Raw genomic sequence first — 25249 nt, 5'->3', positions numbered from 1 at the left:
CTCTCTCTCTCTCTCTCTCTCTCTCTCTCTCTCTCTCTCTCTCTCTCTCTCTCTCTCTCTCTCTCTCTATCTCTCTCTCTCTCTCTCTCTCTCTCTTGTGCCTAATTTATGTGAATGAAGTCGATTTGAGGCCTTTAAACTCAAATCCGTTACTGTAACTTTGCGCTTGCTAATGAGAATTGAAACCGTAGAGCATCCATTGCCAGGCTGATGCCTACCTCACATCCTTCTGCAAATCACCCAGCATGACGGAGTGCTCCGGAGTTAAATCCCCTAGCCGTCATTTACTGATTGTCTCACAGTATCATATACACTAAGCACATATGGTAAAACACAAGGAAAACTTTTAGGATTACTCCGTCACACAGCACCTTCCAAACCCCAACCATGCCAGCCATGCCATACACTATCCGCCAACCCCGACTCCGGTCACCCCAAAACCGATGTAAATCCCATAACCCCCTTTTGGCCTCTTTCCCTACCTATTTATGCACATACGGGTATTTCCATATATCACGATGATAGAAGAAAACGTGAATCATACACCTCCCCCATCGTCCTGCTCATCCTCATCCATAACCACCTCACCCGCCTCTCATCGTCCCCTCCCGACATTATTCCCCCAAACACTTCAGAAATCACTTCCCCCCAGCCCGAGGACCAACCAAACCCTTCCCCGCTCCTGCAGTAGTTGCTGCGGCCCCTGAAGTCGACGACGGCCACTTCAATGCTCCCCACGAGTTTTGATAAATTCGTGCCTGATTTGCAAGCGCTGCCGCTTTCGTCACCAAGATGGGTTCGCGCTGGATTTTGGGCGCGCCGGGAACAGGGTGGAGGCGCGGGACGGAGCAATAGGGTCCGGGTGTTGCTTTTTTCTTCGGGGTGGTGGTGGCGGCAGTTGTTTTTGTGGTTGTTGATTTTGTTGCTGCTGTTGTTGTTGTGGATTTTGGTGAGGAAGAGGAGGCTGTCAAGGTGGCGGTCTTTGCTGTGGTGGTTGATGAGGAAGAGGTTGAGGTGGTGGGTGTGGTTGATTTGGCTGTCGCTGTTGTTTTTGCTGTCGTTGCGCTGGCAGTGCCAGTCGTAGTAGTGGCGGTAGATGTGGTGGCAGGAATACTCTTCGTCAACGCCGCGACCAAATTGGTCGACGGTTTCCTCGTCTCCCTCACAATCTCCAAAAACTCCTTGTCATTGTTGCAAATCTGCGCGCGGATGAACCGCATATACGCGGCCTCGTCCTCGCACTCCTGCTTCCGCAACTCCTCCATCACTGGCACGCGCGGCGTGTATTGGATGTGGTCCAGCTTCGGCGCCGTGGCGGGGTCGGGAACAATGGACTCGTCCAATTTCGCTGCGTCGCCCATGTCGAGCAGCTTGTTGATGTCGATGCTCTCTCCGGGAGGGATGGGGGTTGGATTGGACGGCGTGACGCAGTCCATCTCGACCTCCTTGCGCAGGACCTTGTCAATATCGATGGACGAGAAGAAGGCGCAGCTTTGTGGCAGGTCGTCGATCCCCACCTGCTGGGCGAACATGGCACGCGTCCAGAGGTTGGCAACCTGCAGCGCCAGGGCCGCGCGATACTTGTCATGCTCCCGTACGAGGTAACGGATTTCGTCATGAACGGTGATGGCTAGGCGCGCGTCAATTCTGAAGCGGCGGATCAGGTAGTCCATGCCGACGATGAGGAGATGGAGGTAGTCGACGCCACTGGACTGGATGGCCCAGTTGATGCGCGATGTGAGGTAGCCGCCCTTGCTGATGTAGCGACTGAGCAGGGCCTCAGTGATGCCGGCGCCGAGGACGGGGGTGCGAGGGCGTTCTTGTTCGGCGAACTCCTCGAGCTTGTTGAAGACGAAAGACTCGGTGCCGCCGCGCCAGAAGGGCCGTTTGTACAGAACCCTGCGGGTGGTCTTAGTGCCCTTGGTGCTGGCATAAAGACGGCTCGCGATTTGTACCGTCTGTTGCTCACTTAGGCTTGGGTTGAACTGGCGCAGAAGCTGTGCGGCGAATTTGAGGCCGGCACCGTAAATGCGGCCGTAGTTGAAAACCTTTGCATCGTTGCGCGTGATACCCAGAATGGAGGCGGTGCGACTGTGCAGATCGGTACCGGCGGCTTTGGTGCCTTCGAGGGTCATGAACCCAATGGCGTTGCCTCCGTGCATGCGGAACGTGGCGTCGCCAACGACGGAAGCAATCCACAGCTCCTCCGAGTCTACATCGGCCCCGACAAAGACGTAGCCGGGAGGCGCGCGCACCATGGCTTTGAGCTCGGAGCCGACGCGGTTCTTTTTGGCGTTGGACGCAGTGAGCCACGTGTTCTCGACGGCGCGACGCGTAATGGTGCCCATGGGAATAATCTGAGGGAGGATGAAACCGCGGTCTGACTCTCCGTCTTGACTCCTCATGGATTTTGGGAGGTTCTCCTCATACACGACCATCTGTGAAATGATCCTATCACGAGCGCTGATCCAGTAGGAACACGAGGCGTTCATCTCGAGGGCCTCCTTGGCGTACGGGTACTCGGATGACAGTGTGCCCTTCTCAAAGTAGGACAGGTAGCTTTTCGCCATGGGGTTGACGCAGCGAGCCGAGGGACCGTCCTTGTGAGGAAGCTTGAAGTATACATGCGCTGTATCCTTTTGCAGAGCGGCGATGGGCTCGTCAGAGAGGTCGCACGGCGTCATGAGGCGATCCGTGAACTTCTTTGCCTCGGCACGGGGCACGCGAAAAGTGAAGCCATGCTTCTCGGACCAGAACAGTGGGTAACCTTCCCAGGACAAGCGCAGCAGCAACGGAGCGATGCGGGTACGAACAGTGAGATTGATGGGACCGGTGGCTTTGAGGAAGAGGTTTTTGTACCACTTGGGCTTTCCAGGCAACTTTTGGCGGGCAGCTGGCCGGGGAGGGTCGCCCTTCTTTTTTCCCTTGACCATCTTGATTTCCTGGCCGGACCAGTCGAGCTGCGACATCCACGGGTCGTTCTCATATATTTCCGGTTTATCCTTGATTTCAAGCGCTTTTTCGGCAAGAGAAACGAGGCGCTCCTGAACGGCCTCAGAGAGGCGCTTGTAAGTGGCCTCAGCGTTCTCAAGATAGGCATCCCACGAACGGTCGACAGGCAAGATGAGGGATGACATGTGGCGCAGAGCGGCGAAGCTAACGGGATGAGGGCAGACTTGGAGGAAGTTGGGGAAGACGATCTGGTAGACGCGGTGTGTGATGGCGACGTCGGCGGCACAGTAAGTCAGGAGCTCGTCGAGGCGGCCACGCACACCCTCGCGGTCCAGCTCGCCAAAGGAATCGCGGATCTCCTTGTCGATAGTAACGTTGAGGTGGAATTGTGCGACGTCGCGGAGAGAGTTGATAGAGCTGCGCTCGACCCACAGCTCCTCTTCCTCTGCGGTGAAGGCGCCGTTGTTGAGCAGCTCGACGAGCTCGACATTCGAGTCGCGGGCAATCTTGTCGCGCAGCTCGCGGTTCTTCTTGTGCTTCATCCACGTAGGACGTTGTTGGGAACACATGCCGTTGACGGCAACGTGGAGCGACATGGTGTCAAGGAAGCAGTTTCGGGTGTCACGCAAGCTGTACTCCTCGAGGATGCGAGCACGATCAAAGCCAATATTGTGGCCGACAATGATGCGCTCGACGTTTGGGTCACCGAGAGGAACCAGTTGGTGCGTACTCTCGGTCTCACCGAGGAGCCACGGCGAGATCCAGGCGTACCAGGCATCCGGCGCTCCAGCGCAGGCCATGACGGCGAAAGGGCTTTCCTTCCACATGACCTCGGTGTCGAAGACGATAATATTGCTGGAGGGAGCATCAACGGGCTCGGAACGGCCGTCCGGGTAGTACTTTGTCCAGCCGCTCCGGTGCACCCAGGAACGAGGCTTGGGAGGCAAGGTGGACCGGGCCAGCTGCTTGGCAAGAGTGAGGAAGGGCTCGGAGACATCGACGCCCAGGCGGTAGAAGTGCTCATCGAGGGACTTGCCAACGAGCGGAGGTAATCGGAAGCCGACAGGAGGAACAACACCTGACTGCTTGCCCAACAAGTCGTGGCGTTGCAAGTGGTCCTTGGCAAGCTTGACAAGCTCTTCTGAAGGAGGGTGAAGGTCGCCTTGGGGGAATAGCTGTTGATAGATGACATCGCTGACCTGCTGGACGTCGATTCGGTTAAAACGAGGCTCGCAGGGGATGGCGAGGGATGCGGACTGGGCCTTTGGCTGGGGCTCTGGCTCTGATGACGGAGGGGCAGCTGGAGGGGCACCAGGCGTGGCGATAGTTGACTGCCATCGGAGACGTGATGAAGGTGAGAGGATTAAGGCTGGAGCAGGCGTATGGCGGCCCAGCAAGGAGGAGCGGCAGCACCATGGCGTTGCGACAGCACCCGGACCCGAGAGACGGGTGAGGGCAGCAGCGAGCGGCCCATGTCGTCGTCCAGGTCCCGGAATGCGGCGCAACGAAACAAGCATGCTGCAGCTGAGGTTTGGTGGGTTGGACCTGGTTGATAAACGCGGGGCCCGGCGCGTGCTCAGGTCATTCTGGCTCGGGCTCTGGAGATGTTTTTTGATGGTCGAGTTCCCGAGGATGTCTGGTCTTCTGATGTTGTCGGGATTGGCGAGGTTTTCTATCTTATCTGTTTCTGGAACTTTTTTGATGGTGTTTCCGTTTCGGAGCTGTTGATGGCATTTTGAGAGGCAAAATTGGCTGCACCTTGGTGGAGCTTGGGTGGGGCTGCGGAGATGTGGAGTCTTCGACGTTTGACATAAGCCGTTGTGATTGGTGGCTTGACTTTGAGCTTCCGGACCCACCAGGCGTGGCTTGAGGTTCGATGACGCTGTGCCGCGCAAGGTTTGAATGACGTAACAAAACGGCTGCGGGGTGTAAAATACCTGACCATCTTCATGTCTTTTCGTTGAAGGGAACAATCACCACCGGACCAGAGGCACACTGAATGAGTACCCACATATGAGAGATGTTCTCCTTGTTTGTTCAGCATTTGGCTCTATCATCACACCTTTTACCTAATGTGCCCCATGCCGAACAGATTATCTGTACTTCAAGAATGGGGACGACGGGATGGAATATCAACCTGGCCCTCTCCGGAGTCAGGTATAATTACCTGAAAGCTGAGGTGATAAGCTCATCTCTCCGAGGTTCTTCGTGACCAGGACGTGGCAGTGGAATCGATGCCAGCCACAGTAAATACAAGAAGTAAAACAATCTGGCTCCTATCCAGTCTGTTATATGTACTATTTCCAAATGGCCATCACTGTGACAAGGTCATTTTCAAGAGCAAGCCGACCACATGAACGAGACCGATGACTTCACGGGTCGGTTACAGGTGGAAATGGAAACATAAGACCAGTACACAACCGGCCTGGAACTCTCTTCCTTCCGGCCAGTTTTCCACAGCATCACACAGTCTCCAGATTTCTTGCCCCGCTTTATTCCCTCCTCATCCCATAAGCTTTCATCCTTTTCATCTGAGTCAATTTCGCATCAAGTCGACCATACGGGATTGATGAGTGCAGGGGCTAGGGTTGGAAATGGAAACTTAGGACTACTTCACAACTACTCCCTTTTTTCATTGCCGGTTTTCCACCACATCACACTCCCTCCAAATTCTTTTCCTGGTTTTCTTCCCGGCTCTCTTCTTGTCATACCCGGTCGGCTCTCGGCCTTTTTCACACCAGGTCAACTTCAGAGACAGTCGGCCAACAAGACTGATCATTGCAGGGGTTAGGGGTTGGGAATGGAAACTTGGGACGGTTTACAACAACTGCTTTCTTCTTTCACACCCAGCTTTAGATCACATCACACTTCCACCAGAGACTTCTCTCTCAGCTTTCTTACTTTGTTTTCTTCCTTCCACAGCTCGAGAGCCTTTCATTTCTTTTCACACCAAGTCGATCATAGAGTTGACCTGATGACTTCAGGGGTTAGGGTTGGAAAGTGAAAACAGAAGATCAGCACTTACACAACAAACCTGCACTCTCTTCTTTCCATTCGACCACATCAGACTTCCTTCAAATTTCTTCCTCAGTTTTCCTCTCTTCACAACTCGTCAGCCCTTCGTATGTTTTCACACCAAGTCAATCATAACGTCGGCCACACAAGGCGGATGATTGCAGGGGTTAGGGTTGGGAACTGAAAGCATCAGATCAGCGGGCACTTACACAACAACCTACGAGTAGAACTCACTTCTTTTACTTCCACCACATCAGACTTCGCCCAGATTTCTTCCTCAGCTTTCTTCCTTCAACAACTCGTCAGAATTGATCCCTTTCCACACCAAGTGAATCATAAAGTCGACCACACACGGTTGATGATTTAGAGCAGGAGGGTTGGGAAGCGAGAAAATCAGACCAACACTTACACAACAACCTGGAACTCTCTTTCTTTCACTTCCACAACATCAACCTTGCTCCGGGTTTCTTACTCAGTTTTATTCCTTCCACAATCCATCAGTTCTCTTACGTTTCACGCAAAGTGAATTTTGCAGAAAGTCGACCAAGTCGATTTTTCAACCTCTCCTTCACACATCTCCCCCAGACTTAATATCCTCTTTCAAACTTCACTTCACACAAGTCTCCTCCAGAGTCACTCCTCTTTCAACCTACTTCACACATCTCCCCTAGACACATTCCTCAACCTCGCTCGTCTACCACGTCAACCCATCGTCAACTTCTTTCCAATGGACACTGCTGAGAATCCGAGCAGCCGCCAGTCGCGGACTCTGTGTTCACTTCTGGATTTAAACGGTCAACCCGTCAGCCTGCCCCACGGAAACCACGACATGCCAAGCATAGAAACCGTCGCGGCGGATGCCGGACCCGCATCCTTACAGCCAGGGCCCGAGGATCTGCCCCGACACGCGCCAAGCCGGGATGAGAATGCTCCACCTTTCGGCAGCGCCACGGGCCCCACTCATTCCAGGCCCCCGATCAATTCCGGCCCTTTCAACGTCAACCCATCTCAGCCATCCACTTCTCAACTTCCGGGACAAAACCCTCCCACCAACCCGACGCTCCGCGGGGCTTCCCAGCCGCCTCTAAGTCCAGGTTTCCAACTTCACCTCGCCCTTCACGACCGTTTGCGTGGACTTGGCACCGATTCTTCTCGTTCCGCACGTCCTTCCTCTGAACCTCCCGCCTCTCGCGCGCGTACGCCTCACAATACCAATCGGTCCACCCCCAGGACCCGAGCCACGTCCTCCCGAATGTCGTCCGCCACCCCTGCTCGCGGCTCACGCGGCTCCCGTGCCTCCAACGCCCGTGGACCTGGACCCGGCAATGCCGCCCCGCGCCCTATCCGTCCTGCGACACCGACCAGAGGCGGCGCCAGCAGCGGCGGCGCATCAAGCTCTTCCCCTTCTGTCCTCGCGACCCCCGCCACCGGCAATAGCACCGCCAAGCGAAAGCGCGAGGACGATGACGACGGCACCAACCTCTTCAGCGACAACACCCTTGATGGGATTGAGGTCGTCGACCTCGTCGATAAGGACGACATCCCTGAGGAGCTGCTGGCCAGTCAACAAGATAACAAGCATTGGGTCAAGCTGGGCGGGCTGGATTGCGTGATTTGCATGGATAACGTGACGGATCTGACCGTGACGCACTGCGGTGGGTAGTCTTCTTTCATTTGTCACCACAACCCCCAACCAACATCGCGGAATATTCCCACTGACGTTCTTGGTGACAGGTCATCTCTTCTGTTCCGCATGCCTGCATTCCGCCCTCGAGATGGACGCCAACCGCCGCATCTGCCCTATTTGCCGCCAAAAGATCGACCGCATCCCTCAGAACGGCAAGTATTCGTCGCGTCATAAGGGCTTCTACCCGCTGGAGTTGAAGTTCAAGGTCCGCCCCAAAAGCAACAACAACAAGGCTCCGGTGCAGCAGAAACAAGAGGAAGAGCAAGCCTAGGTGGTGTGATGGTGGTTGGACCTGACGGTCTTTTCACATTCCTCGTCGTGATGCGTGGTGTACTTTGGCTTGTTGCCGTCGTTTCTGGGCAGAAGGGTGCAATCGGTTCGGTGTCTGTCCTTGAGACAGGTCACAGATATGGATGTTGGCGGTGGTTGATTCGCATGACAGGGCATGGGTTTGTTCTGGACCGAAATTCTGCGCGTTGCAGAGCGCCGCGGAATCCAGTTTAGGGCGGGCATCACGTCGCGGAATCGCTTTCCCGCTGTGCTTCGACAGCATGGACTGACTATGCACCAATCTGCATAGTAAGGACCGCGAAAGATGCAGACCGACAGGACCAGCTGAGGCACGGCAACTCACCGGACAGACGAACCGCGACACCATGATGGCTCGCTCATCCAACCCCATGCGTACACAACACCATCAACATCATCCAGCAGGCGTTTTCTTCCCCCTTTTCTTTCCCCCTCAAATCACTTCTTTCGCGGGTTTCGTCTACAGCATCAGCGCCAGCACCCAGCACCAGCCCTCGCACCAGTACAACCAGGAGGAGCGCAAGCAGGGCCAGCAGCTGGATCATTTTCGTCTTTCTTTTGTGGTGCATTTATTTCACAAAAAGGGTCACCAGCAAAAGGGAACATGCAGGCAAGACAGGTATAGAAGGGTATTCAAGGAACCTAGGTAATCAGGGTGGCGTATCAATGAATGGACGGACGGGATGGTTGGGATGGGTTTCCTTTTTCATTGCATTCACGGACATTCATGGACATGGGCACATATGGGGTTGGAACGGACCTGGAGCCTGGGCGTGGGTAGAGGCGTTATTGTGATGGGAGTTAAGGACGGGAAGGGTGTTCACTCGTGTTAGTTTTTCTCAGTTTTTCTTGCGTTGCTTTTCTCATCAAATGGATGCCGTTCATACCACCTAAAACAAACTGGTTGGTGCAGTACTTTCTGATATCTGGGAACCTTACTCCGGACATACTATGGGTTTGGGAGCATGGAGTGGTGAATGTTTGATGAGATGGGACCTGTTACCACACGCCAACCTATGAAGCACCCAGGCAATTGGGGATTATAGTCTGTACAACCAAGGTTCATACCTATTTTCTCAAGTCGGATATACCAAGTCCACACACCCTTCAATTCATCCCAGCACAAAGGACCAGAGAAATATTAGGCAAAGGTAAAATGCCCTTCAAGCTCCGTTTAGTATCCAGATCCAGTGACACGACACAAAACCTCACATTACCCTCCTCTTTACGTTCTCTCTCTGTCTTTCTTGCTCTATGGTATTCCCAACACAGACACACACAAAACGAGAGCAGAATCGCACTCAGCACCTACAGCAAACAGTACATTGCTTTCTCCCTCTCTCTCTAGCCAAGCCCTTTCTCTTTCTCATGTTCCCTTCGTTCCTCCTAACACTACTCACCAGGACCAGGAGCCCTCCCTCTCCCATCGTCTCTTCCTCCTTTCCCCAATTAATGGAAGAGCGTCGTCATCCCCGAGATGATCTGGCTCTCACCCGATAGCTGGCCCTCCTCGAACTGTTGCCAGTTAGCTCAGCTCATAAAAGCTTGCTGTGCGGGGGAAAAGAGACAAGAACAGAAAAACTCACCTCCAAAAACCCTGTCGCCGTAATCAGCAACATAAACGCCTCCGCCAACTCCTCAATCCTCTCCTCCAACGCCTGCTGCGCATCCACCACATCCCCATTCCCCACTCCCCACCAATCAAACAACCCTCCCCCATTCCTGACCCGTGATGCCGCAGCAGAAACAGTAGAGGCAGAAGGGGCAGGAGCAGAAGGCACTCCGATCCCCGCGCTCTTCTTGAGCACATGCACCACCAGCCCGCGATGCTGCGTCAAGAACCTCCGGCCCTGCGGCACGTTATGCTGGCCCCTCGCCAGCACCGCGGCCGCCACCACCCTGGCCAGCGCCGCGAGCAGCGCGTAGTGCCGCTCCAGGGCCCTCGCGTCGCTCGCGTCCACCTCCAACTCGGGATCTGCCGCGAATGCGCCCGACACGTCGATGGCGCGGAACAGGTTCGCCTGCACCACGTGCTTGGCGCCCTGCCGCGTCTGCGCAATCTGTTGCAGCAGGGCGAGTTTGGCCCTGAGGTACTGCTCCGCGGTGCGTGCGGCGGTGGGGTCGATGGTGGGGGGTTCCGATGCGGTGCCTGCAGAGGAGCGCAACGCGGCATTGACCGAGAGCCAGTCGGCCAGGATGGTTTTGAGGGAGTCGACGAGCACGCCAATGAAGTTGAGGCGGTTGAGGGCGTCGATGATGTGGGCGTCGTCTTCGGCGGTGGGGGTGGCGCGGAGCGACGTGTGGACGAGCGCCGACAGGAGCACGGTGGCCGCGGTCTGGCAGGATGTGTCGCTCCCTAGAGCGTCGTCGCAGATCACGTTGAGGAGACGGTCGCCGTGGATTTGGATAGCTTTGAGCGTCTTGGCGCGTGCGGCGGCGAGACCCCGGGCGCTACGGTTCAGGCTGGCGGCCGCAACGGTGTCCCTATCGACCACGGCCGTGAGGTAGCGGTAGCAAATGCCATAGTAGAGTGCCCGCAGTTCCGCGCTGCCGGCCCACTTGCCGATGGAGCTCAGGCACACCTGGAAGAGTTGGAACAGCTTGTCGCTGATCAGGTTGCCGACGGCGAACCGGTCTTTGGCCGCTGTTGTGCTTGCCCCGGCGTCGTCTTGGTGTGAGAAGTCGAGCTTGAACAGCAGCACCTTGGCGACGCGGGCAAGTTCGAACGCTTCAGCAGGGCTCAGCGTGCTGAAAGCTTCCAGAGTAGGGAGGATGGCTTGCAGGGCCTGCAGCAAAAAGGCCATCTTTGGCGTGCCTCGGAAGTCGTTGGCCTCAAACATGACCAACAACAAGTTGGCCCATGACCTGAGCAATGTGAGACGTGATGCAGCGAGCAGTCTCTGGCGGTTGGTGAAGGTAAGGAACTCGATGAGTATGTTCTCTTCGGTTTCGATGGCCTCCAGATGTTGAGGGGGGGCGATCTGGAGCGTGTCACGGAACTCGTTGCGCTTGAGAGCAATCGTCTCCCGCACCTTATGGATGTCGTATTGCACACCCGCCTCGGGATGCTCAATAGCAGAGGGACGGAGATCGAGGTCCTTGTAGAAGGTGAAATCGGGCGTTGGCACCTCCCAGTTCGTGTCGGGGTTCAGGAAATCGAAGAAGTCAAAGATGGTTGGCAGCATAATCGGCTCCTCGTTGTCGATCCGAATCTGCCCATTCAGAGCGTCGAAAATCTGACGCTTCACGGACGGGATGCGGTTCTGTGAGACGCTGCACAGCTCCTTGCCAATGTACTCGAAGATCATGGCACGAGCCCCAAGGTAATCAATATAGGCCACCGAGGCGGGCGACAGCAGAAAGTCGGGTCCACCGGCCACGGCGCCGTCCCACAGAAGGTCTGGCTGGATCTGCACCTCCCTAAGAAGCATGTGAAACAGGAAGTTGGTTGCCCTCAACTCATCCATGACCAGGGTCCCAGACAACGGGGACTTCCAGAGGACCTGGAGGATGCGAAGGATACGGAACTTGATGGCGATCAGGTACCCTCGCATACCCTTCTCTTCTTGATAGACCGACAGAGTGATGACGACGTTCAGGAGGGCGTGGAAGAGCGATTTTTGCGCATCGAAAACGCCCCCCGGCTCGATCGAAAGCCTGTTAAGCTCGCAGCGGAAACCAAGCAAAAGGTGCGCGATGGTGGGCTGGTCGGGTGTCGCCTTGAGGCAGGCATAGAGGAAATCGAGTATGAACAGCTTGATAACATAGTCCTCCGATTCGGCCTCGAGCACGGGATCCATCGTGGCTTGGAGGCTGGCGGCGAGAGACGCCGCGATGGCCAAGCCCTCGCCGTCCCTCTCGAGTTGCACGATAGCCTTGTTCCGGTGTCCAACCCTACCGGTATCCGGGCTCCACGCCGAGATGATGCGGGGAGATGTCGAAATCTTCTCGAGGAGCTTGAGGCAGGCAAGCGTCAGCTCGCCGTGGCCCAGGTTGCAGTACTTGCCCAGGTCGACCACAAGGTTCAGGTGACTGAGAATGCCATCCTCAAAGGAAGAGAGCGCCGAGCTGGCCACCGAGGGCCGCCGCTGCCCGGGCTCGAGCGCCTCGATGACAGGTCGCACTAGGTGCAAATATGTCTCCTGCAGTTCCAAAGCTTTGATCATGACCTGGACGGCGCGCAGGATGCCGAGCACCAGGGGCGACTCTGGAGACGCGGCGCCGAGGGCGACTGGGTCCTGATGGATCGTCTTGATAAGAGCGGTGACGACCTTGTCGTTGAACAACCACTCCATGACGCGGGCGAAAGGATGCAGTCGTACATAGGTGGCAAGGTCTGTCGTCGGCATGGCCACGTCGATGGCGATGTTGCTCGCGTTGCCCAGGATGATGAGGTCCTCATTGAACGTCGACAAGCACACCAGAGCGAACTCAAGGCAGCTCAGGCGCGTCGTGCGAAGTTGGGCAGGATCGGGCAGGTCAAGGGAGTTTTGAGAGAAGACGCGGAAGACAAAGTCAACGTAAAGCTCAATGCCTGGGGTACGGGTACTGCCACCGAGGTCCTCGGGGAACGCAAGGTTGTCATTCAAGCCCTCGTCACCCTCGATTGGGGCAAAGAGGGACGTCAAGAGCTGGATAAAGCCATTGGCATCCTCGAAGTTGTTTCCGAGCTCGTTCAGCAGGCTCTCCATGTAGCCTTCGGGTGTCTGCGGCTGTCCAAAATGCACTCTCTGCGGTGCCCCAGTGGTCTGGAGAGTATTGGTCGCCCATGCATCGATGTATCTCCACAAGGCATCGCTCTCCGGCACCTGCTTCTTCGTCATGAGAGCTCGGAAAACGTAGAAGACGCAAGCGCGAAGCCGTGGCGGAAGCGGCCCGTCAATGAGCCGGAACAAGGTATCGACGACGTGCATCTCCTCGTCCACGATCATGCGCTGCCTGGCCACATCGCTCTCGGTGCAGAGCTTTGCGATCAAGCGCAGGTAGCACTCCAACATCAAGGCGGACTCAGGTTCTGTTTCAATCAGGTCGACGCCCGGGCGGCTAGGGCGCTGGACGAGGGAATTTTGTGGTGTTGGGGTGGGCTTCTCGCGAATCCGGTTGGTGAAATACTCGAGCTCTTTGAATATTTGAGACCACGTCAGCGACTGCGTGCGTTTCATCTTCCCAGATGACGCCTGGTGGCCCTCGTCAAGGAGGAAGTTGTGAGCAGCAGTGGCGCACTCCTCGTTGTCGGCAAGGCACTGCAGCATCTCGCAGAAGGCACTGACGAGAGGGGTCGAAGCACGTCGCGACGCCCATTGTAAGAACCCTGCGAGGTTGCTGTCCGGGTCTTCCCAAAAAGACATGGCAGCCTCAGGACGACCCTCGTACGCGTACGAAATAATGATGAGGAAGCGCTCAAGGTCAAAGTCCTGCTCGTGGTTCTGGCTGAGCTGGCGCTGCTCGTCCTCCTCGGTGCGCAGCTTGCGCAACATGTCGGGGAGGTTGGAGATGGCGGCATCGATGAAGGCCTCGAGATGTACCACCAGACTCTGCTGGAGGAAGTGACTGAAGGGGAAGGGATCAGAGGCCAGAGGCGGGCACTTGCGTGGCAACCACTGGCGCATCCCGAGCCGCGCCGGGTCTTGCCATTCCTGAGCGCGGCAGTCGGCGGCCAGCGACAGGATGAAGTCGAATGCACCCTCCTTCAGGGCTTCCTGGAACTGCCGGTTCCTTTCCTCGTCTTCCTCGTCCAGGTTGATCCCCTGGAAGTCGTACGCCGTGTCGTCGATGTACCACCCGCTGTACTCGGCAATCCACCACGCCCGGACGGCAGCGCCGAAGTACGGCAGAGTCCAAGGATCATCGTCGGTTGGCTTGCATATGGCTTGGTTGAGCTGGCGCGATTGCTGAAGGTCGCCCACGCCTTCCGGGGAGCCAAATGCCGTTACGTAGGCCGCGAGCACCGGGAACATATGAACTAGTCAGGCTTCGTCAGCAAGCAGGGCCGCAGATTTAGTAAAAGCAATCGGTCCAGTCAAACATACCCAGGAAATGATCATACTTGTCGACCTTCTTAAGCGACCTGAGGAAATTCTTGAAGTCATCGACGGTGGCGTGGCGCTTCTCGACGGCAGCGTGCAGGATAGCCGCCAAACACTCATGTTGCTCAAGAAGACTGGCGCGCGAAAAGTCGATCGTCTCCTGATTTTCTGGGGCACGCATGAGGTTGGCCTGCTGGAGGAGGTTCCGGGCGGCGGCCTTTTCTGTGACGCTCTGGAGCATGGACCGCACGCTGGCGATGGCTTCAACGCATCTCGGCACAAACTTTTTGGCTTCGCCGGTGCGTGGGGCACCCGGCGCTGGGATCCCAAAGATCTTCTCCTCGGTGATAGCGCCAAAGGCATCCTGCAAGCCCGGTTCTAACTCGTCATCGGCGGCGATCTCTAGGCAGAGACGAATGCAATCCAGAAGGAACCTGCGCTCCTGGTGGAAGCGGATGATGCCGCACTCCCATAGCGGCCGGCTCTGGATCTCAACGTCGCCCTCGGCGTCGCAGTCGAGCAGGATTCGCGCGGCTTCGAGCTCATCGAGATCCAGCTCGTCGGCCGTTTTCAGGCAATCGTTGACGAAGTCTTCGTTCACGGCATACTCCTCACCGTCGATCTTTACCTTGCCTAACCATCCATAGCTGTCAGTAACCAGAGGACCGTCATCTCCTCTCTTGACTCTACACAGGGAGCGTGGGCTCACCTTTCCCCAGTTCTGTCCGGTGGGCCGAGTTGCGCGGAGCCTTGTCGATGAGCTTCTTGAAGGCGGGTGTCTGAGCCTCCAGGAGCTGCTCCAAGACAGGAATGTTGTCATATCTGTGCTGGCGGACGGCAACCAGCTCGGCGTGCAAGGCCTGGAGAGCCTCGAGAGGGCGGAGTTCAGACATGGCGGTTGACGGAGCAAGAGGTGCGGCGCATTCTCTGTCCGGGGATGGCGGCTGTCCGTCTTGTTTATTTTCGGGTCACGCGTGGCTTCTTTTTGCCCTCTTTTTTCCGCCGAGATCGGGGATTGTCCTTGGAGGTGTAAACGGCGGAATTGGCCCGGGGCCTTTGTTGTGAGGGGATGGTGGACGCGGATGTTGGATGGAGATTGGGTTCCAGGATCCCAAAGCTGCTGCTGTCCCGCGTCGAGCTTGCACTGGAAGTCACCGTCAACAAAAGAATTGGGCGGTGAGCCGTTTCTGCCGTTGCTGCCGCGATCTGGTGGAGCCAGGTTACCCCAGGGTGGGGCCGCCTGCTGCGCTTTCCCAGGTTCCTGAGCTGAAGCGCGTCGAGAGCCTGAGAGCTGAGGCGAGACAAGAGGTGGTCATAGCTCCTGCCTGATTCTGACTGTTGCCGGTGACATTAGGACCTGGAAGGAGGGAGACGGGCGCGTCTTCTCACACGCAGCCTGCAGTCTCAGGACATCCATCCATCCCACATGGACGGGAGCCTAACGGAGAATCTAAACCTGCACATTGCTCTTTATCGAATTCTTGATTCTGTGGAGGGTGATTAAAGATATCTCTGACTCCATCTTGCATGTCCAAATCTTTCCTGTCCGGCCATCTTGTTCCCAAGCCAACACTAACAAGACGAAACCCTCGTCAAAACAGAGAGACCCGGGTTTCGGCTTGCTTTTTTTCTGTTGGACTTTTGCATCTGCCACAACATCTCAGACTCAACAACCCGTTCTCCACTGCCACTTCTGGACGGATTCAGATCCTATAATAACCCACGGATGCACACATACAACTAGAGTGCAAACCTTTGGATGAGGCTCCATTGTGCCCGGCTACAGTAACTGGACGGTGCCCGTCGTCCCAAGGTGCAACTGGAATTCCTCCCAACGAGATCGAAGACCTCGCCTCGGCGCTGGTCCCGATCTCAAACTCAGAGCAAACCATGCCTCGGCATCCAAAGACATACAACAACGGTGAAACAATCAATTTCAAGCAAATTGCTTGTGAGTGGTTCCGGAAGGATATTCGCTTTTGAGAGACGTTCATCGATCTGACATGGACTCATCCAGCCCAGCTCACGAGCGGAACGGCTACAACCCGCAAAGATGCTGTTGATGGTAAGCTCAAATGCTGCAGTTGATATTCCTCCTTTACACAACTGACGCCTATTCTTCAGACCTTTTAGCATATTTCAACGCCGTGGACCGAGGTTCTCAGGCTCAGAGGTATGTGTCTCTCATGAAATCCCCCAGTCCATGCTCGGACAACATTGCTCATCAAACCAGAAACCCCTTTGACGACAAGTCCTACCACTCACTCTATGAAGCTATCTTCCGCTGCATCCTCCTAGAAAAAGAGGGCTATTTTAGTTCCAAGAAGACAGCCAGGTCCGTCGCCAACGCGGCTGCGAGGCTGGAGAAGTGTGCCGAGGCACTGCGCAGAGCCGTCCGCCATGGAGCCACCAAGATCAAGCGCAAGACGGCCAAGGCCATCATCGACCACATCACCCAGGTTCTTCTTGGCCCCGAGGACACCTTCATCGCTCCTCTTCTCAAGGACTACGTCAAGACGTTGGTGACGTTCCTCAGCTTCCCGGCCAATGTCGAGCACCTGACGGCCGTGTCCAGTGAGAGCTGGGACACGTGTGTCGACTTCTGTGTCGATGCCCTCTTCCGCTACCTTGAGACGGGTGACCGTGACAGCGGGTCGCTGACTCGTGCATCTCCAGCTCCTGGGGCTAGTGCCAGATCTGGATCTGTTCTGGCATCACAAGACGCAAGCCAGGTTAGCAGCCAGATCGCTCTGGAGTTTCTGACGTGCCTCAGTTTGCTCGTGGCGGCTCCCAACGCGCCAGTCCCGAGCAAGGCTGACAAGGCGTCAACCGTTGTATTGGGGATCTTGCAGTCGCGCAGCATGAAGATTGGCGAGCTCCAGAAGGTCGCATTTTCGGCATTCAATACTATCTTCCAGCGCGTCCAGGCAGAGGACATTACCTTGGCAGCGAAGATGGCAAGAGCGGCGCTTCCTCTGGCTTCATACTGGTGGCAGCCTCGCGCACTTTCTCGCGATGCCATGCTGAATGCGGTTCGTGATGAGATGCTCAAGACCATCTATGTCACACATCTTTATGTGGAGAGCGCACTTCGGGAATCCGTCGATGCCGCCGTCTTTCAGGACGTCGAAGACTTGCTCGAGGCGCTGTGGGCCGACTACTCGAGACGCGAAGAACGTGCACGGCTCCAGCTGGACGACCTGACTTTCACCGGAATGCTCCTCCCCTCAGATCACGCCTCAACTGGTGTTTTTGCTCTGCGGCCCTACCATCCGCCTGGTGAACAGAACTGGGCTCTTCTTGAGAACATTGCCATTCTGGAGGGCGCATACTCTCGGTACACTCAGCGCGAGCATAGCCAACAAATCACCGACGACGATCAACCTCGAAAGCGGCGTCGAGTCGCGGGCAGCGCAAACCGGATTCAGCAAAAACTTAAGTCGCTGGATCCAGCAATCCACCTATCAGCTCTCCAGCTCCTACCTTTCCTCGTGAAGCAAAAGCCCCCGTCGTTGGAGGATGTGACTGAGATACTTCCCGAATTGACCAAATCAGTCACGGCGAAGCAAGCAACCGTAGCATCCTGGGCCATGATTGCTTGTGCCAGGTAAGTACCCTAGTCCTTGCTGTCTTTGGTACCTTGGTTTCTAAGCTAACAAGGCCAGTCTCGCAATCCATTCCCCATCACAGCATTCGAAACTCGCGGGGTCATGGAAGCAGCTCTGGCAGCTCGGTGTGAGGGCGTTGTCCTTACCGCCGGTGAGCCGTGCGGCTTGCGTCCTCCTCAACGCCATCTTGAAAGCGAGCCTCGTCCCCAGACACGAGCTTGCCGACGATGTCAACCAGATCGTCACAACTGCCGACATCAGTGGCCCTGCAATCCTCGTGGATTCCTCCCTCATGTTTATGTTGAGCCTTCTGCGTCTCCGTAACCATATGTTTCCCAATGCCAGCCAAGCAACCTCGGACCATATTATCCGATGGGTGTTTGCAAGATGGAGTCCAGGTGAGCCCCTCAAATCCGTCTCGTTTTTAAGTACATGTCATTGACGTTCTGCAGCCGAGTTGGTGTATGCCTCTCTTCACGCAACCCATGCCACTCCGTACGATATCGTCAACCTGCTGAGGGCGTGTTACGGTGCACCGCCACTCCCGATGGCGGCTCCCCTCCGCCTCTTCGGCGGACCAATTGCGCAGTTCTGGAAGAGTCAGACTGAAATGCTCCCATTCATTCGATACCTCCTACTCGTGGATCAGGATGACTCCTCCAACATGCTGTCTTCGTCACAGCCGTCAGAAGCTGAGCCTCCATCCGAGACCCAACAGGTGGTTGATCCATCCGGATATCAACCTGCCAGGAAGTTGGCGCTTGAATTACTTTACCCCAAGGTTGAGGAACTCCACCGAGTGGCCGAGTCATGGCAGAAGCGCGGGAATGAAGGCGGTGTCCCGGTGTCGACGGAGCGTTTGCAGAGCCTTCTCCTTGCATGCCTCACTGGAATTCTGGTGCTCCCTGAGCTCTCAAACCTGAACTTAGTAGCGTCGAGGAACCTCGAAACCTCGCTGTTCGAGATCGTTGACGCCACACTGCGGGTTATCCTCTCAGCCCCCTCTAACGAGAACTTCTTTGAGCTCATCCTGGCCTGTTCGGCCCCGTACATCCCGCCCCTTCAAGACTCCAAGCTATCCGCATTGAAGAACGACAGCCCACACCTGCTCAATTTCTTTGGGAGGTTATCGGAGGCTTTGCATGAGAGGACCCGTCGGGAGTCATCTCTCCGGAACCAGGAGGTCCATGACGTTGACGATGAGTTCGAGTCGCAGACAAGTCAAGCCAGTGTTGTGTCGAAGGCGAAGACATTGCCGCGGAGAGACATCCTGCTCTCCTTCACACCTGAGGCGTTCTATCTCGAATCAGCCCTGCGCGTTCACCTCCTTGGTGTCATCGGGATTGACGATGGTGCGATCGGACGCGTCCCCGAACCTATCATCGACCTGCTCGCGGAGCTGCCCAAAGAACAGTTCTTGTCTTGTCGGGCGTTTATACAGGAGCTGCTCTCGACGGACGCTATTATCCCGATCGAATCAGCAGTGAAAGTTCTGGAGCTTGCCGGCAGCATCATCAGCACCCACGAGTTCTCGTGCTGTGAGGTGGCGTTAGCCCTGTGCCTCGACATAATGGACTGCCTCATCAGCCTGTGGACCCACGAGGGTATGGAAATCACTGACATGGCTGGCGACCTTTACCACTATCTGGTGAAGAACTGTTTACCTCACAATTCGCTGTCCGGGGCCGCCCAGATCCGCCTGTCTGAATTGCTCCTGCACGTCCAAGAGGTCAAGCCGGATTACGCCTCCGGTCTTCAGTTGCCCTCGTCGCGATCCACGCTCTTGAGCATCCTGCAAGATGGCCCCATGGATGTCAAGTACTTTATTGGTCGCAATCTGCCCAAAATCTTCGGTCTCTATGTTCTCAAGACGCATGACGATATTTTCGTCGACGTCCTGCAGAGCCTTCCGGCCGACCCTCGGGTCAGTGAAGGGATCGCCTTCCGGCTTTTTGTCCTCGCCGAGCTTGCTTGTCGATGGCCAACCCTTCTGCGACGCTGCATCTACCACATCTTCGAAACGCCGGGCAAGATTCCTGACTCGGCCAAGTACGCCACGAGCTGTCTCCGTGTTGTTTCGAACACGCTGCAGCTTACTGGGCCACAGGAGCTCTTCGCGCTCTTTGCTCCCCAGCTCCTGTACACCTGGCTCGAATCCGACTCTATTCAGGACATCCCTTTTCAGATCTTTGGTTTCGCCAGCCTTCATGACCTCCTCCAAGAAGCTCAAACCGAAGCTGCCGCAATCATGATGATGCGTGGGCAGGAGAAAGAGGCCTATGATCTGGCACAATCCTTGGGTCTGACGCCCGAGCAACTAGTCCTGCAGAGTTTCACCAAGATTGTCGCGTACTGCATCGCTCACGACATCAGCGTTCCGAGAGGTGCCAATTATGTTACCGGGGAGAGCCGTCTCAAGAAGCTTCTGGGCAAAGAAAAGTATTCTGACAATGTCTGCATGAACTTCATCGACATTGTCGCCACATTTTTCGACATCTTTGATCAGGAGGATCCGATCGAGAAGGCGTTCCGGCGAGACGAGCAGTTCATATATGCCGCTGAGGCCATGGACGAGATCAAGAAGCTCGGATACTTGGACGCATCCCTCCCGCCGAACCAGCAACCGATGTTCAAGGCCAAATATCTGCCCAGAGAGATCGCCTACATGTGCAACCGACTCCCGTCGTACCCGCTAGAAAAGTTGTGGACTCCGTCTTTCGTTGTCTTCGTCGCGCGGAAACTATTGAACACAATCCACCCGGCTCTCGGTCCGCTGCATGCCTGCTCGGTCCTGCGAAAAATCCGTGTTCTCATTTGCATGGCCGGATCGAGCGCCACGTCTGGCTACCCCCTTGAGATGCTGCTGCATGCCCTTCGTGCGTTCATTGTCGATCCTGAATGTGCCGATGACGCCCTCGGCATCACTCGGTATCTCATCCAAAAAGGGGATGCTCACCTCAAGCAGACGCCATCCTTCCTGGCTGGGTATGCCCTGTCGAGTCTCTCCGACTTGCGAGTTTTCCTGGAGTCAAGCCAAGCCAGCACGACGCAAGAGAGCCAGTTCAAGGCGACCAAGTCAAAGGCTCAGGAATTCCATTCATGGTTCTCCAAGTATCTGGCAAACTATGAATCACCGGCGTTCCGGGATGAAAAGCAGAAGCTCGCCTTCAGGTCTATCACACAATCTGCTGCCCAGATTCGTTCGTTCGGCAACGCCGAGAAGGGTACCCACGAGAGCAATCTCCTTCTCGCCATCTTGGAAGACTGGGATCGGGATAATCAGCTGCTTAACGAGCCGTCGCGCGAAGTGGCGTTAACCATGCTCTGTGGAGCCTTCAAAGCTCCCCCGACTTCCCGCCTGGACGTCATCGAGACGGATGGTGATGCCTTGAATCATAGCGCTGTTGTGTGGAAGAGCTGTGCCTCTCACCAGCGCCTGAGCGGCGAGTATCTGGCCTGGGCAGGACGAGTCCTGGGCCGTTCATTTGCGGCATCGGGTGAAGTTCCGGACGAGCTCCTGCGCGAGTCCCAGCTTAAGGAGTACATGCGGCTCACGATGAATGTGGGGGGTTCCGAAGAAGGCCTCTTGAATCTCATCGAGGCGCTGACTGTCAGCGGCGACTGCTTCACGGCCGGCCTCGCAGAGGCTGCGCTTCGCACCATTGTTACTGATGCTACGCGCCAGGAGGACCATGACCTCATTACCGCTTGCCAGAAGAGTCTCTCAGAGCCGCTGTTGGTCGCGTCGAACTGGGAACATTTTGACTACTCACCTCGGAGCGATCAATTCAACGTCAACACACCTGTTCCGGGTGAGGTGTTCTCTGTCCAGCACCTCGAGAGTCCAAGCTTTGCTCGAGAGCTGGCAACGCTTCTGGCACAGTCGGCGCCCGAGATCGCCACACTCAAAGTGCTTCCTCCGATTCTGACCAAGGTTAAGGGCTTCGCCGAGAGAGCATTCCCTTTCGTCGTCCACCTTGTCTTGATGCATCAGCTGGATAAGCAACAGTGGGCAAAGAGACAGCTGTCTGATGCTCTTAGGGAATGGTTGAATGTCAAATCCGACGCGGCCAAGGAGAATCTGAAGCTCCTCATCAACATGATTCTCTACCTGAGGATCCAAGCCTTCCCGGGTGAGGCTTCCATTGCAGACCGAAGTCACTGGTTGGACGTCAACTTGTCGAGCGCTGCTGAGGCTGCTCAGCGTTGCGGCATGTTCAAGGTTGCTCTGCTGTTTGTTGAGCTTGCCAGCTCTGAATTCAGCAGGGCATCGAGGCGTTCATCGGCCAACTTTGAGGAAGACTCGAACGAGCTCCTGCTGAACATCTTTGAGAACATTGATGATCCCGATGCGTACTACGGCATCAGCCAGGACCCGTCTCTATCTTCCGTCATCTCCCGTCTTGAGTACGAAAACGATGGAGCCAAGAGCCTTGCATTCCGGGGCGCGCTATATGACACTCACCTGCGGAGCCGGGCTGCGGGAGCTTGTGCGGATGGCCAAGCTCTCATCAAGGCCCTGAGCCGTCTCGGGCTTTCGGGTCTGTCCAACTCGCTGCTGCAGACACAACAGAGCCTCAACGGTTCGTCCGACTCCCTGGACGGGACGTTTACTACGGCAAGGAGGCTCGAGATCTGGAATCTCCCGGCCCCAGCTACTAGCGACAACTGGGCCGTGACTGTGTACAAGGCATACCAAACAATGCACCAGGCTCCGAACGTGGAGGCTGTCCGGGCCGCCATCCACGAGGGGCTGAAGAGCACGGTACGGCAACTGACAAACCGCAGCCTCAACACGTCAACGCTGCGCCACCAGCTCGGAGGCCTTGCTGTGCTGGCCGAGCTTGAGGACATTCTCAATGTGGTAGACAAGTCCGAGATTGAGCTCGCCTTGCAGACTTTTGAGAGTCGAGCCAAGTGGATGATGAGCGGACGGTAAGCACTCCTTCCCCATGGAACAAACGGGAAAAATAAACAGAACGCTGACTGTGACAGCTACCCCGACGTGAGCCAAATCCTGTCATGCAGGGAGACGACCCTTAGCATGTGGAGTCAACATGGTAGGCTGAGAGCGGCTGGGTTGACCACGGGAGATGCTCGTTTGCTCCAGGTCCGAGGCTTGCTGCTCTCATCGAACATATTCCGCTTCCATCGAGCAAACCAGGAGACGTTGAATCTCTCTACCACGCTCACGGACCTTATCAAGCCAAGCGAGTCCTTGAACCTCAGCATCGACGCCGCCGTCAAGATGGAGACTGCCAATGCGCTGTGGGACCAAGGCGAGATGATCACGTCAATCAGGCTGCTCCAGAACATCGACAAGGAATCCACTCTGAAGAAGCAAACGGTTCCTGTCAGCCGGTCCGACCTGCTCTCCAAGATTGGTTACCGGGTGTCGGTGGCCCGGCTTGAGAGTCCTGACAACATCCAGAAGAAGTACCTGGAACCCGCGCTCAAGGAGCTCAGGGGCAAGATCGAAGGCAAGGACGCCGGCCAGGTGTTCCATCAGTTCGCCATGTTCTGTGATGAGCAGCTACAAAACCCAGACAGCCTGGAGGATCTGGCGCGTCTGCAGAATCTCAAAAAGGGCAAGGACGAGGAAGTGGCGCAACTCAAAGCCCTGATCGCCACCGCAAAGGACTCGCAGCAAAAGCACCGCTACTCTAGCCACCTCGCAAAGGCCAAGCAGTGGCAGGACCTCGACCAGCAGGAGCTGCGCCGAGTTGAGCAGACCCGGTCTGAGCTTCTTCGGCTTAGCTTGGAGAACTACCTGCTCTCGCTCGCAGCATCCGACGAGCACAATAGCGATGCCCTGCGATTCATGGCCCTCTGGCTTGAGAGGTCCGACGAGGAGGTGGCGAACGAGGCGGTCAAGAAGCACATCACCAAAGTTCCTAGCCGCAAGTTCGCGCCCTTGATGAACCAACTTTCGTCACGCCTTCAGGACCAGACGACGCTGTTCCAGGAAACGCTCATCAACCTTGTCTACCGCATCTGCGTTGAGCATCCCTACCACGGCATGTACCACATCTGGTCTGGGGCGCGGACGCGGGTCAACAAGGATGACGAGGTGGCCGTCTCCCGGCAGAAGGCTACTGACAGAGTGGCCAAGCACCTCAACAAACACGAGGCTGTGTGCAAAATCTGGCCAGCCATCGACCAGACCAGCCGAGCGTACCACGGTCTGGCCATGGAACGTGATCAATCCAGGTTCAAGGCCGGCCACAAGATTCCCATCAAGTCTACGGAAGCCGGGCGGAATTTCTTGTCCATTCTGTCTAGATACTCCATCCCGCCGCCGACGATGCAGATCGAACTGTCGCCGACCATGGATTATTCGCATGTCCCCCACATCTACAAGTTCGAGCCTGAGATGTCCATCGCCTCGGGCGTCAGCGCGCCCAAGATCATCACGGCTATCGGCACCAACGGCCAGCGGTTCAAGCAGCTGGTCAAGGGGGGCAACGACGACCTCCGACAGGACGCTATCATGGAGCAGGTGTTTGCCGCCGTTTCGGAGCTTCTCAAGCTTCATCGCACCACCCGCCAGAGAAACCTCGGAGTGAGGACGTACAAGGTGCTGCCGCTCACGTCGTCCTCTGGACTGATCGAGTTCGTGTCCAACACGATCCCCCTGCACGAATACCTCATGCCCGCGCACGAGAGGTACTACCCCAAGGATCTCAAGGGGTCGCAGTGTCGCAAAGAGATCTCCAACGCACAGACCAAGACGACCGAGCATCGCATCGCCGTCTTCCGCAAGGTCATGGAACGCTTCCACCCTGTCATGCGTTACTTCTTCATGGAGTACTTCCCGGACCCGGACGAGTGGTTCCAGCGGCGCACCGCCTACACGCGCACCACGGCCGCCATCTCGATGCTAGGCCATGTTTTGGGTCTGGGCGACCGCCACGGCCACAACATCCTGCTCGACACCAAGACGGGAGAAGTGGTGCACATCGATTTGGGTGTCGCCTTCGAGATGGGCCGCGTCCTCCCCGTTCCCGAACTCGTCCCCTTCCGCCTGACGCGCGACATCGTCGATGGAATGGGCATCACAAAGACTGAGGGCGTGTTCCGCCGGTGCTGCGAGTTCACGCTCGACGCGCTCCGCGAGGAGGCCGCGTCCATCCAGACCATCCTCGACAGTCTGAGGCACGATACGCTGTATCAGTGGTCCATCTCGCCGGTGCGCATGGCCAAGCTGCAGAACGCGCGCGCCGCGGGCGGGGATGGGGAGGATGGTGGCGGTGATGGTGGTGGCGGCGATGATGCCGGGGCGGGAGCAGCCATCGGGGGAGCAGAAAAGAAGGCGCGTTCGGTCAACGAGCCCAGCGAGGCGGACCGCGCCATCGAGGTGGTCAAGAAGAAGCTGAGCAAGACGCTGAGCGTCATGGCGACGGTCAATGATTTGATCAACCAAGCGACGAGCGTGTCGAATTTGGCCGTTTTGTATTCTGGTGAGTTTTTCTTCTCCTTGTGTTATTCGATTGCTTTCGTGGAGAGCTTTGCTGACTGTATGGCTAGGTTGGGCGGCGTATGCTTAAGAGGATGGTTGAGGTGTGTGTGAGAGAGATGGGGTATGTATGAGGTATGTTGGGCGTGTATGAGAGGAGCATATTGGGCGGGAAAGGGCTTGTTTGTATCACCAC

The 25249-nt window shown here is 56.3% G+C and overlaps 6 protein-coding genes across 6 annotated transcripts; 3 read left to right on the top strand and 3 right to left on the bottom strand.

Moving 5' to 3' along the window:
• Window positions 1-638: 638 nt before the first annotated feature.
• On the bottom strand, window positions 639-4469 carry VTJ04DRAFT_3399 (uncharacterized protein; the record flags this gene model as incomplete). Its single annotated transcript, XM_069361294.1, has 1 exon — window positions 639-4469. The coding sequence occupies one exon, from the start codon at window positions 4467-4469 to the stop codon at window positions 639-641; it is 3831 nt and encodes a 1276-aa protein (XP_069221920.1).
• A 2225-nt stretch (window positions 4470-6694) lies between these two features.
• Window positions 6695-7925, top strand: VTJ04DRAFT_3398 (uncharacterized protein; the record flags this gene model as incomplete). The annotated part of the gene is made up of 2 exons (XM_069361293.1): window positions 6695-7622; window positions 7702-7925. 2 exons carry the CDS (start codon window positions 6695-6697, stop codon window positions 7923-7925), a joined length of 1152 nt encoding a protein of 383 aa, XP_069221919.1.
• Window positions 7926-7958: 33 nt separating this feature from the next.
• VTJ04DRAFT_3397 (uncharacterized protein) lies at window positions 7959-8207 on the bottom strand (the record flags this gene model as incomplete). Its single annotated transcript, XM_069361292.1, has 1 exon — window positions 7959-8207. One exon carries the CDS (start codon window positions 8205-8207, stop codon window positions 7959-7961), a length of 249 nt encoding a protein of 82 aa, XP_069221918.1.
• Window positions 8208-8310: 103 nt separating this feature from the next.
• Window positions 8311-8758, top strand: VTJ04DRAFT_3396 (uncharacterized protein; the record flags this gene model as incomplete). Its single annotated transcript, XM_069361291.1, has 2 exons — window positions 8311-8512; window positions 8574-8758. The coding sequence occupies 2 exons, from the start codon at window positions 8311-8313 to the stop codon at window positions 8756-8758; spliced, it is 387 nt and encodes a 128-aa protein (XP_069221917.1).
• A 654-nt stretch (window positions 8759-9412) lies between these two features.
• Window positions 9413-14882, bottom strand: VTJ04DRAFT_3395 (uncharacterized protein; the record flags this gene model as incomplete). The annotated part of the gene is made up of 4 exons (XM_069361290.1): window positions 9413-9478; window positions 9550-13925; window positions 13993-14622; window positions 14699-14882. The coding sequence occupies 4 exons, from the start codon at window positions 14880-14882 to the stop codon at window positions 9413-9415; spliced, it is 5256 nt and encodes a 1751-aa protein (XP_069221916.1).
• Window positions 14883-15879: 997 nt separating this feature from the next.
• Window positions 15880-25144, top strand: VTJ04DRAFT_3394 (uncharacterized protein; the record flags this gene model as incomplete). The annotated part of the gene is made up of 8 exons (XM_069361289.1): window positions 15880-15940; window positions 16007-16054; window positions 16114-16162; window positions 16223-17596; window positions 17655-17995; window positions 18050-22532; window positions 22593-25057; window positions 25125-25144. 8 exons carry the CDS (start codon window positions 15880-15882, stop codon window positions 25142-25144), a joined length of 8841 nt encoding a protein of 2946 aa, XP_069221915.1.
• Between the last annotated feature and the right edge of the window lie 105 nt (window positions 25145-25249).

The sequence above is a fragment of the Mycothermus thermophilus genome (assembly GCF_041956435.1).
Source record: "Mycothermus thermophilus strain CBS 625.91 unplaced genomic scaffold VTJ04scaffold_2, whole genome shotgun sequence".
NCBI lineage: Eukaryota > Fungi > Ascomycota > Sordariomycetes > Sordariales > Chaetomiaceae > Mycothermus > Mycothermus thermophilus.
The sequence above is the reverse complement of the archived record's forward strand: the minus strand, read 5'-3'. Positions and strand labels throughout refer to the sequence as shown.